General features: G+C 36.5%; 1 protein-coding gene across 3 annotated transcripts; it reads right to left on the bottom strand.

Moving 5' to 3' along the window:
- Positions 1–632: 632 nt before the first annotated feature.
- Positions 633–12,920, bottom strand: LOC140674693 (angiogenic factor with G patch and FHA domains 1). 3 transcript variants are annotated; one of them, XM_072908449.1, is made up of 10 exons: positions 12,813–12,920; positions 12,507–12,698; positions 12,115–12,366; positions 11,823–11,987; positions 11,659–11,734; positions 10,894–11,054; positions 10,368–10,807; positions 10,178–10,277; positions 4,628–4,804; positions 633–807 (listed from the first exon to the last, which is right to left on the bottom strand). In XM_072908449.1, exons 2-10 carry the CDS (start codon positions 12,684–12,686, stop codon positions 664–666), a joined length of 1,695 nt encoding a protein of 564 aa, XP_072764550.1. In that variant the 5' UTR covers positions 12,687–12,698; positions 12,813–12,920; the 3' UTR covers positions 633–663. The 3 variants fall into 3 exon arrangements, with proteins under 3 accessions (XP_072764550.1, XP_072764549.1, XP_072764551.1); XM_072908448.1 differs by lacking the exon at positions 11,659–11,734 and adding an exon at positions 11,452–11,611; XM_072908450.1 differs by lacking the exons at positions 4,628–4,804; positions 11,659–11,734 and adding an exon at positions 11,452–11,611.
- Positions 12,921–12,930: the final 10 nt, after the last annotated feature.

The raw sequence follows: 12,930 nt of genomic DNA, 5'->3' as shown, positions 1-12,930 counted from the left end.
TGCCATATTATTTACAAATTATATAGATTGATTTAAAGCTCGAAAAAAATTATCTTTAATAAGTCTGTTCGTTAATTATGATGGCGCTATTCGTAAAATTACTGTCATTTAAAAAGAATTACATTTATTTTTGTAGAAGGAACAATAAAATAAATATATTAAAAATATATTATTTAAGAATGTAAATTTTATGAAGAATAGATGAATTTTCATGAAAACATTAAATTTCATATTTCGGAAACATTTGCAATGTAAACATGTATTTCATATTGTAATTATATATAATCAATAATATTTTTTATAAACATGTACATGAAAAATAACTATAATAATAATAATAATAATAATGAACCAACGGTTTTTCAGCAATTTGATTAGATTGATTAAACACAATTCACAAATCTTCATTCAATAATTCAATCGTTTTATAATTCTGCATTTTGTTGTAAAGCCGTCAATATAATTTTCGTAAAGAACTTTAAAAGTTTCCGATATAATTCGAAATATAAAGAATGATAGATTAATAATTTATGTATAATTATTATTAGTTCATGTAAAATTTTTTTACGATATACGTAACTAATTGTATATATATATATATATATATATATATATATATACATCAATTCACTTTGAGTCTAATTTAATATATCTATTAACAAATCAATCCATTATTTCTTTATAACGTTCCTGAGTCTTTCGCCACAATATCTGCTTTTTCTCCGTGTTGGAATCTATCTCGATATTAGGAAAGTCTGCCTCGCTCAATCCAATACCTGCTTTGCTGAAATTGGCTTTGATAGGTACCTGTAAAAAAAATACCACAATTCTTTATTATAATTTTAAATCGTTTTCATTAATTTTTTGGAAATATTTCACATAGATTGCCAACGAGAAAATCACATTTTACGCCAAGTTCTGCCTTCGCCAAAACTCAGTGAACTCGTTGTACTTTGACTCTATTTAGGCCAAGTGACATCTCTGTCTAGGCTTCAAACCAAGACCTTATCTACTACTCCGTCGTTACTTGACTTACTTAGCGCGAGGAGACCAAAAAAAGAGACCAAAAAACTGAAGTACGGAGAAAAAGAATGAAAGGAAAGAGTGACTTTTTTTCTGCAAAGTACTTTATCACGGTCTAGTTGGCCGACAAATTTTCGTTCGCGCATATATTTGGCTAATTACTTTTATTCATTTGCTATTTATATTGCAAATTTCTCTCTCAAAAATCTAGTCTAATCTCGCGCGCGGCAGAGTAAATTACTTGTTATTCTGAACGTGCCCTTATAAACGAGGATCGCCCGTATAAGAACACTAAGAACTCATTTGCCGATGACAATTGTACGAGGACTGTAGAGCACGTAAAACGACCGCGGTCGTTACTCGATTGACGAGAGTCGAGGAGCGAAAAGGCCCAAGTCGGGAGTTTCACTTTCTCGCTCTCGATGATGCTAGCGATGATGCATCTGTCTGGACTGTCTAGACCACTTGCATATATATATATAACTGGCTCGCTGATTCGGTTTCTCTTCTCGTCGACGGCGGCCAATATCGTCCAAAAAAGAAATTCACTTTTTAGGAGAGTTATGATTTTACTTGACGTGTCGGTTAACTTTAATAATTTCATTGCTTTCATTGTTAATAGTTATTAATCGACAAATACTTATTGGTTTAATACATTTTTCCAAGGCTAAAATTACTGCAATTAGCTTATTGTGGATCGCTAAAAAAATGTCAGTCTGATTATTGATTATCGCACCCGAATTAAAGTTATTTCGAGATTATCAATCGAGAAAATTATTAGCCGTACGGTTAACGTAGATCGATCGATGATATTAGAGAGGAAGAGAGAGAGAGAGAGAGAGAGAGAAAGGTCTGCATGGCGGAGTAAACTATGGCGAAAAGACGACCGGTATAAGATATTCATTAAACAGCGTCTCCCGTCGGATATCACCGTCGGATTACTAAATTATTTTGTCCAGTCTCAGCACCACGACCTAGATTTCGTAAGTTTATTATAAGGGGGAGACTAAAATAGCTTCCAGCCTAGTAATAATGTTAGTCATATCTTGCATATATTCACAATTTCATTATTTATACAGACCGAGAGATCTAAATAAAAATTGAGAAGCTGACTTTGTAACGGAAAATTTGGATGAAATCCTGCGTATGAGGTTTGCGAGTAAAGGAAAAGAAGAAAAGATGATTGTCAGATTGCCGAATCGAATAATGTACGTGTGTTGGTACAGCGCAAAGATTGACAGTCTCGTCTCTGACGCGAGGGCGAAAGCTAGGAGGGTAGAAAATAGGCAAATAGGCCACACCGGTTGATGCCGAGCGACACAGCCGAGAGGAGGCAATGCACCGTGATTACCGATTAGATGGCGCAGACATGTCGCGACGTCTGCCTTCTTCCCCTCCTTCCTCTCTCTCTCTCTCTCTCTCTCTCTCTCTCTTCTCCCGCTTAATTCATCGTTCAACCCCAGACACGTTTAATGCATATGCGTACCCCGATTCGTCGAGATGCATCGATTATGCGTGCATGCGTATACGTGCGTGTGGCGCGCGAAACTCTATTGCACGCCCGGGCAAAGGGCAACGCGTCAATTGGCGCCCGCGAAAAAATATAAATGACAGAGCGAATCGATGGCAATGATCGAATCATCAGGGCAGGACGTGTTTAATCAAGGAAATTTGAAATGGTACGCAATCGTGCTACGATTAACCAGTTTGGGAGGTGGAAAATGCTCACCGATATACGCTCAATAAGAGAGGAAGGAAATTCCTGGGTCGAGAACCCAGACACCGTGTGGTCGATCGTGAGAACAAAACGATGTCGAAGTACAATAACATATTAGGAATTCGCGGGTTCTCTGACGCGACGGTGGTAGGGTACCAGACGGTCTGTGCCAGTTCGAAAGTTTGTCCCGGTTTACCCGTCTGGCATACCGGGAAGCGACGTGGACGCACGTGCGCCGCACCTTGACAGCTTGAATATGGGCTCCGGCGCGGAGACAGCATATTGGGTTCGAAACTTTGCTCGTTTACAACGCTGCCAGTGTGTCTGCTACCGCCGCCGTCGCCACCTCCTCTCCTTCCTTTTCCTCCTCTGTCTCTCCACCTCCGAATACATCGTCGACTGCACCACGGCCGCGACTCTCAAATAAACGTCAAGCTTCTCTTTCTCTCTCGTTCTCCTTTCTCTTTCTCATATCCATTGTAATCAAAATGTTTCTACGCGAAACGTACACGTTCAGAGAAATATTATTTTATCGTGAAAAATCTATTTTAAATCCTCAGCAAATATCTTGCAACTTTCAGAGGGTCAGTGCTACCGAGGCGATTACACACAACATTTCTCATCGTATCGCGTTGAAAATGTTTAACCATAACACGCTTTAAAAATTGAAGAACTTTAAAGTCACCACGTTCAAGTTTAGACAATTGTATGCAAAATTAATTCGAAAGAGAGCGCAAGTATATGATGGACTTTCCGGCAGGTTGATCTTTCATACGTTATACGAAATTATTTTTTTTTTTTTTTTTCCTTTTTTATCGAAAGCAGATTCGTGATAAAAATTCTATTTTATATACATATTACGTGTCTGTATTCTCATTGCAATATCATATATGTAGTGCAGAATGAACGAATGATGCGTTGGGGATATAATTTCGGAAGTATTAACTGGGGAGAATCGGAAGTGAGACTCGGACAAAGTATAGTATAGGACGGGGCAGAGAACGGCCCAGCATACGCTTAGCACGTAGATGTGGACGATGCAGACGAGGTACACGAACAAGAGGTTTATGCATACCGATCGTACGCATACATAGGCATCACACGTCCTAACCGCGCGCGAGCGTACCTCCCGCGATAATCCTGTGATGGATGTCTCTAGGTAGTCGGTAAGCCCTGCCGGCCAGACTGTGTTCGGTATATCGGTGTGTTTACCCAGACGGAAGCCGTCTGGCGGCGATAGGGCAACCGACGTCTCCCGTGTGGTATGTATGGTCCATATACGTCGGCTCTCTGTACTTAAACCATTAAAGTAACGCATATGAAATGGCAAATCAACGGCACTTAATCGTAAAGTCAAATGAATCGTCGCTCAGTAATAAAAGACGATTTGCCCCGTTCGGATGTGTAACTATATTTTACGTATCGTATTTTCGAGACGATATACATGTATGCCTTTGGAATAATCCGATAAGAAATGCTTTGAAACAACATTAATAATAAATTTATCGAATCGGAAGCGTGATATAAGAAAACATAATCGGCAGGCATCTCGTCTCTCTCATCCGATTCGACCCTACACCGTACGATTTGTGTTGATCGAGACGTATGCGTCGAGCACTGCGCCCCGGCGCGTTGTAATTAATAAATCTCTCATTGTACATATTTGTATGTCGATACCCGGACGATTATTCGGCCAACGTGTGCTGTGCGGGCATATACACACACCTCGTCTAGACCAATCGACCGCTTCTGACTGGATTGTATATTCCTAGCTAACTAACGTTATACCGACACAAACCAATATACAAACAAACGTGCACGTGTATGCGTTCCTGTACGGCAATGCCGACTGTTAAGCCGATACGTGCACACGCCGCGTATACAGACCTCCAATGTATGTACAGAATTATGCACTTGCATCCGCTTCCTCCTAGCTGAGCTCTGGTTAATTTCGTTTACGTCTACACGCGTGTCTCTCCCTGCAGGGAGTCGCGCCGACGGATCTCGCATCGCAAAAAAGGCATTAATTTCTTCGGTACTTTTTTGTCTACACACCTTTGAAATCTATAACATTTTTTAATGCATTATAATAAAAAAATTATCTCTGTGTAATTTCTAAAATTTTAGATATGATAATATAAGTGAGGAGAATTCTGCATTTTCATCTGAAAAATAATAGCGACAGAAATAATATTGCAAATGTTTAAAGAAAAAGGTTGAATTTTATTTGTGCACGAATTTACCACGTGCCGTTCACGTAGAACAAATATTCATTAGATGTAATAATTGCTTAATTTATCGTTAAACAGATGCATTCTTTGCATTTCAAAATTATATGTAGCAAAACGTGCTCGACAAATGTCATCAATATGTCAAAATGTTTTCAGACGATTTTAAATGAAATTCTCTCAGATATTTGATTAGCTCAATTCTTTCGCGCCAAAGTATCTAAATGAAAGGAAAAAATAGATAAAAGAGAGAAAAAAAGATCTTTTGTTGTAAAAGAAAAAAACGGATAATATAATAAGAGAAAAGAGAAATTTTCAAGAGAAGGGAAAAATAATTGTGAAAAACTAGAGGAGGCTAATAAAGAATAAATCGCTACTTAATCTATTTAATCGACTTAGTATCTGCGTTTGGTCAACGAACAAATAGTCTTTAGACAGTAGAGATGTTTGTGTTGGATTTATTTGTGAGACTATAGAGAGAGATTCCCACCTGTTGCCTTCTCTTCCGAACGTGCCACTACCAAGCTCACTTTTCCCTCTTTTCTATCTTTTAGTCTCCAAACTTTTCTCTTACTTTTCATTTTAGTCAATTTCACATTTGTATCTTAATCTGTTTACGTATCGTAAAATTTATCGCGTTATCATTCACTCTATTAAATTTTATTTAGCACTTTCTACTTGTTATGCGAGATGATGTATAAAAGAAGGATATATTTGCATTTTCTGCAATTTTCTACCTTAATGGAAATAATTGTCAGGTTGAATTACTGTTAATAAAAAATATAAGAAAGCTGTCTAGATAAACAAGTTGTGTATTGAATTTTGTGAGAAGCGGAGTTGAATGATTCATGAATGTACAATGTACATATGTATATATTAATTCTTTTTTACGATAGCTAAAATAATCTTGTATTTTTCTCTGAAGATGAACGCGATCGATAAATTAATTGAGACGAAATATATAAATCTCTTGTTTCGATAGATTGTATCGAGAGCTGTATGGAGAGACCATGTAGGGAATCAACTTGTTTACCGTTGTCTCTCGTTGGATCCACGGACCGAGTCGCAAATATTTCTGCGCGATAGGCGCGCGCGAGTTCTACTTTCTCCTTTTGGTCAGCGCTGTTTTTCGTAGTCGCCAAAATAAAAGGGCGAATAAATAGACGGCGGAGAAGAGAATAAAAGGAAGGAACGAACGAGAGACGGATGGCAACAACAAGTTATCGTAAAGTAATCGAAGGCATGGGAATCAACATCTGCGATTTGCTCTTATTCGTTTGCCTACCTTGTTTTCGCGAGTAATGCATTCAAAACATTCTATACTTCCATTTGGATTAAAGTTTAATATCATTTGCGTAAACAAGTGTATAGGCCTAAATATATATATATATTGTAAAGTAACTTTGGAAGATAATTTTCATTCAAACTATAAAGACGAAAATTTCGAAAAGAAAAAAATTTTGTATTCTGAGATTAAAATCTATCAAAGTATTATATGCCAATATATTAAATATGACAGTAAAATCGTCAAAAGAAAAGGACTCCCCTGGGTGCCTGTAAATGAATTTATTTCTCTCGGCCATTCGGCCATCTGTCATTTGTAAGTTCGTCCCGGGTTCCAATGCGGATTTGTCGAAGCAATCGAGGGAAGGACAGACTGAATCCTCAGTGCATTCTTGCAGTCTCTCTGCATTACGTAATATCGAAACGACCTTGCGTTCCATCCGTAACGCCCGCGGCAACGAACCGCGTACATCTCTTGTGGTCAACTTCCGTCGCGCAAATTCCTCTCTCACTTTCTTCTTTTTCCTTTCTTTCGCCGCTTCTATCGCCGCTTCTATCTTTGTTTTCGTCGGAAAAGAAAAGATGCGGTGAATAAATAGACGGCGCGACAAGAAAGAAAATAAGCGGAGAAACAAGAGGTGAATGGCAACAACAAGTTTTCGCGAGACACGCAAATCCGTGTGTCTCCTTTTGTTTTCGCGCGTTTCACAGTTTGCGCTTGCAAAACATGTCTTTCCATTCGAGATCAATGCCAGATATACATATATCGTCCACAAAGAGGTATAATTAAAGGAGCGAACGCATAATTCAAGTTAAACCTTAAGGCAAATTAATTAACTGATTCCATCTCGTCTGACGCTGACTTGTCGTAGGCTAAATTGTTTTGCACAATATTTCTCTCTCAACAAACAGCTTACATTCTCTCGCATTACCTTATTTAGTCAGTGCCGTCTCATATACATATTGCGTATTCGACGAGTTAGGTTTTACACGGTGAAAAATCGGAGAAAGATATATCTCTCTTTTATAGAGCACGATTTACGGAAGCAACGAAGGAATCCTTATTACCTTAGTCAACAACTTGAGATTATTTATCGCGTCATTAATCAGACGAGTTTTTCCTGCCAGTGAGAATTGTAAACCGCAAACAGATGCAATATGGAAATGGATGTAAATCGTAAAACGAGGTGTACGCGCTCGCGTTGTATCCGTGAAATGGCTCACACGGCAGTCGATATTCAGGGAAGTCTATAAAATGAAATCGTTGCAGTTTCTGGATGCAGTTTGCGATTACTTCACGGTCCGAGCGTTCGCTACAAACATTGATTGCGGTTTATGTATATAAAGTATATTCAAGATCGTAATATTACACGACTGTTATTCCATGAAAAATCAAACAAGAGAGACAGAGAGGAACGTGACTTTGTAATCTCGTTATCTCCTCGAATATTTCCTTGAATATTTTCAGATTACTAGTCGCCTATTTTTATTTTTATTTATTTATTTTTTTTTTTAATTTAAATGCACGATACTTGCCGGGCAAATGTCATCGTGGACAATGTTAGATAAATGTACTTCGCGCGAGACGGCAAAGCCGGTATCGTAATCCGTAAATCTGTAATCGAACGCACTCGACGCACCCGGATAAAGCACTCAGATAAATGAATCCGTTGAGATTTTAGCCCCGTTAAAGTATAGCATGGCCTTGCGTACGCAGAGGCCACGTAACGTGGCCCACCTCTTCCGCGACGCTTTTATATCCCGCGGTTTACTGGCAATCGTCATTCGCGGGCTTTACAATGTGTCTGGTTTACGGGCTCTCAACCGTCTCTCAACGAGTGTCTTCGTTCCGTTTCTTGCGCACCTCGTGGCACTTCTCTTTCTCCATCTCTGTCGTTTACGATATAGGTCACATCTCCATGAAACGCACTCGAGGCTGCAACTCGCTGTGTGAGCGGCGCGCGTATAAAGACGACGGTGATGTAAAAACGAATCCAATGTAAAAGCGAAATAGCTGTCTGCGATGGCAATGCAACGGCGAACGCGAATACCACTAGATAAGATCGGTGAACGAGAGTGATCTGGAAACTTATTCCGACGAGCGAGTTTTTTTTTCCCCCCTTTTCCTTCCTTGAGATCGCGATGTTAGCAAAATTAAAAGCTTGAAAATAAATCGTAAACTAAATTTAATTATTTTTTTATAATTAGAAGAGAATGCGACCGAATCAGATATTTTGTAGATAAACCGAGTTTTTAATAAACGCTTATTTTATGCAACGAGAGAAAGGCATGCAAGTAATAAAGTATATCATCATTGATATATAATTTAAAGTTCATTTAAATTTTACTTATCGATCGAACACTTGGCCTTTGTTAATATCCTTAGCTTTTAAATGTATGACATTTCCATCACACGTGCGACGTAAACTTTGTCCAGAATTTATTTTAAGACCAATATTCGTGTCTTGCGTTTTATGAGTATCACCATTGCATTTAATTGTATTAAAAAAAAAAAAAAGATTATTGGCCCCAACGAACGTCTACAAGCTACATAATGTACAATGTATATCCCACCGTCCGAAAGTGGCATGTTTTACGAGCAAAACCTAGCGGGAAACATTACGTCTGATGAACGTGTGTTGAAGGAATTCTTGCCGAAGAGAAAAAAAACAAGGAGAGGTTTTGTAGAGGCAGCAAAACAGTAAAATGCCAGATGATATGATGATGAAGACAGATGCGAGATGTAGTAATCCATTAAATACGATACAAAGTATCGATGTTATATATGCATAAATTAAAATACGAGTTTCTTATTTTAATAAATTAAATTTTTCTCAAATATATATTATAAATTCGCGCTCTTATTTTCGGCACCTTTCTTTCAATCTACACATTTGTTTATTTAAAAGAAAATCAGAGAGATCTATAAGAACCAGTGTTACGTAGAAAATAGCAGCCTGCGTCTAAAACAGCGACGATGCTTTACGAGCAAAAAGCGCGAGTGGCTCTCTATATCTAGCGGAAGCAACGGTTAGAGCGACAGGGACAAATTTGACAAAAAAAGACGGACGGGAGAAGAGAGACCGCTGGGACAACAGGACGGGCAAATGGGTGGCGGAGGCGACAGTGGACAGAAGTACAGACGAGAGAAAATAACAGTCCCCTTATCCCACCCTTTAATCCTTTTACGCGCACAAGCACCACCGCCGACTGTATGCAATGGGGCATACGATGCGTCTAGACAAAATAATGATTTGGATTTCAATACATTTGCATTCATTACCCCCCCGGGGGCACCTCCTCCCTCGGCCCGGCCCGCGATCCGCGCGATCCCAGGTCTCTTCTTTCCATTCCGCATTTCGCAGAGTTACGCTCGTTATCATACGAATGCTCTGCTCCGCTACTGACGGCGCTCGTTTCGTTCCTCGCCGTCGAAATGCGACACGAACGGACGACCCGGGCAACCGAGGACCTAGATCGGCCACGATCTGCGGTTGCGACCAAAGGTAGGGAAGAAAAAAAGGGTAGAGATCACGGATTTCCCGCGACCGTCCGACTAATGAGTCGAGCGTGTGTGCGTCCGCTCTTCTTCTCTTGATTTTTTTCCTCTTTTCGACACACGTGCGCGTTGCGAGTCTAGTCTCCTCCGGATCGTGTTAAATTAGAAATACTTTGGTACATTATTTTTTTAAAGCCCGAGTCGCAGAATAACGATCGACTGGTATCCTATCGCTATATACTTTTTTTCTATCTTTTCTTCAGAACCAATTGTTATGTAATAAACTAATCTACAATTTACCGTCATCTTTTTTATGTTAATAATCAATTCTATGATAAATTTGAGATAAATGTTAGTGATTTTTCTCGTAATAAAAATTATTACGTTATTGCGATAATCAAAACTTAGATTAAGGAAAGCACTCACGGGTTCCGTTATCCCGTCTCCGTCCTTTCCTAAGGAATGGCCTTCGGACCAACCCATTTTTGAGAGTATTTTGAATCCTTTGTTATCCTTTGCAATCGATCTGATTGAATAAATATCTTTGTTAGAATTTTGGAATATCTATATAAGTCGCGTATATCTCTTTTTATCTAAATATTATAAATATACTTACGTATGAACAGAGCTCTGTTCTGTTTTATCACGATGATGCGAGGAACCTACATGCTGTCTCCTAACTTGCGCTCTATCTTGATAACCCGCAGCTAATTGATTATTAGCTGCATTATCTTTTGCAAATCCGAACTTGTGTTTCAGACGTCGTAACTCTTCTTTATGAAGTTCTTTCTTGGAAATTCTATTTTCATCGAGAATGATATTTTGTTGCACAAGACCTGGCTCGCAATGACCGCATGTTTCATTTCCGTTATGAATATGGCACAATAATTTTGTCCCGCCAATTTTTATAATTGAGCCATGCGTTATCTCGTGAGCTACGGATTCCTGCTTAGCTACTGATAATCTCTTCCCGTTTAAAAATGTACCATTTCTCGAACCAGAATCTATTATGTGGTACTGTTTCTTAGTGTCATCATATTCAAAACGTGCGTGATGCTGTAAATATATGCATATATATGTATTATTATATTATACATATAATATATTAATGAATTAATATATTAATATGTATTATATAATACCTTGCTGACATTTATGTCCGGTATTAGTACCGAATGATCACCTTCTCGACCTAATGAACCTCCTGTATATGTCACGAGAAAAAGCGAGCCCACTTTTAATTTTGGTAAGTCTGTTTCCTTTACAATAACCCTTATACATGGTGGGTAACTTTTTGCTAAATCTAAAATAAAAAAATAATTTAGCAAGCTGCATAGAAGACATTTCACGTCTTGAATTCTATAAATTTTTATTTATATGAAATTTAGATGAAATCAGCAGTGGAACATCCAATAAAATTTCCATAGCAAATTGCGTTTAAAAAAAAAATAATTGGAAAACTATGTAAGTCTTTTTCATACATAATTATAATATATTAAAATTATAATTAATATTTTAAAATTAATGCTAATTAAATAAAAAAGATATACGTGTATATATTGTAATATATACACATATAATATCTTATATAATCAAATGTAAAATAAAAATTATATTGACTTTTAATGGATATTTTAATTATTATAAATTATTATAAAATAATGAATAAAACTAAAAAAAAAAAAAAAAATAAAATAAACCTGGTTCTTCTTCATAGTCGCTTTCACTGTTAGTAGATATATCAGGAGTAATTTCGTCGGAGACGTCATCATTCTCGCTTTCTGAGCATTCACCCTCCTCAGGCTCTTTATCTTCTGAATTTTCTTCTTCGCTTTTAATTTTGCGTTTTTTTACGTCAGCCTACAAGAGAGATATATATATACATATTAAAAGTATAATATAGTTACCTAAGGCTTGTTCTCTGTATCTTTTGATTGTTATATCTGACAGCCCTTTTATTAATTCATCTATTTCATCTGAAACCTGTGTAAATGAAAGCACAATATATCAAATATTTTCTTGCAAAAATGAATATTAGCATATGCACGGAATTAATTTTGTAAATTGCAACCTTATGTATTTTCTCAGCTTTTTTTCCTTCCTTCTTTTGAGAAATAGGAAGTTGCATAGTAGTAACATCATTTACACAAACTTGACTGTGGAATTGATAGGTATTACTAGCCTTGTCATAGTAGTAATATATCCCAGTATTTCCATCGTAATACAGACCTTGCTTCTATAAAATATTTTTTTTATGTTTATTTTATTTTCTTACATTTTTTTACATACTATATAAAAGTAAATTATATATACATATATATAGTTTCAATATTTATATATTAAATGTAATATAATATACATACCGTATCATAGTAATATCCAGTACTATAATCATAATACAATCCTGATGTTTCCTCATAAACAAAACCGCTTTGTAGTAAGGCTGATTCTGCTACTTGTTTTACTTGATCTACTATACTGGATGATTTAACATCATTACTAATATCCCAATCTTGCAATAATGATTTATCGGATCTTATCGGATCAAGATTAAGCGAATCTGTCTGAGTCTCACAATTTACAAATGTTTTTGCAAAAAGCAAACTTTGGTGTTTCTACAATAGACAACATAGTAATTTATATTAAAAGACTATATTAAAAAACTAATATACATGTATATGACACATGTAAAGTTTACATAATCAATAATATTATGAATATTTCATGAAAAATATATAATAATTTAAATATGTACCTGTTCATCAAGTTTATTTCGTAGTTTATTAATTTTCTTCTGCTGCTTTTTAATATGGTTATGCAACTTACATATGTATTTCAAAATATGAGGTAAATTACATAATTCTTCTGTAAAATCTTCAAAGCCTGATACAATTTCTCCTTCCTCACTTTCACTAGTCATTTCACATACATCCATGAATTTTGTTTACTAAAAGGACAACATATATGTGTACATTAATAAAATGAAATTTCACTATTCTATTACTCTATTGTAGGAAAAGAATAAAATTAAATATATAAATTAAAATATATATTCATTTACATGCTCTTGTGTTTAATTATTTTGCTATATTCATGCAATAAAATTTATTATTATACAGGTAATGTCAATCTAATTATCTTGTAGCCATATTACATACAAAACATATACACTGACATCT

This window comes from Anoplolepis gracilipes, chromosome 16, assembly GCF_047496725.1.
Source record: "Anoplolepis gracilipes chromosome 16, ASM4749672v1, whole genome shotgun sequence".
NCBI classification, from domain to species: domain Eukaryota; kingdom Metazoa; phylum Arthropoda; class Insecta; order Hymenoptera; family Formicidae; genus Anoplolepis; species Anoplolepis gracilipes.
This window is presented reverse-complemented; position numbering and strand designations above follow the sequence as displayed.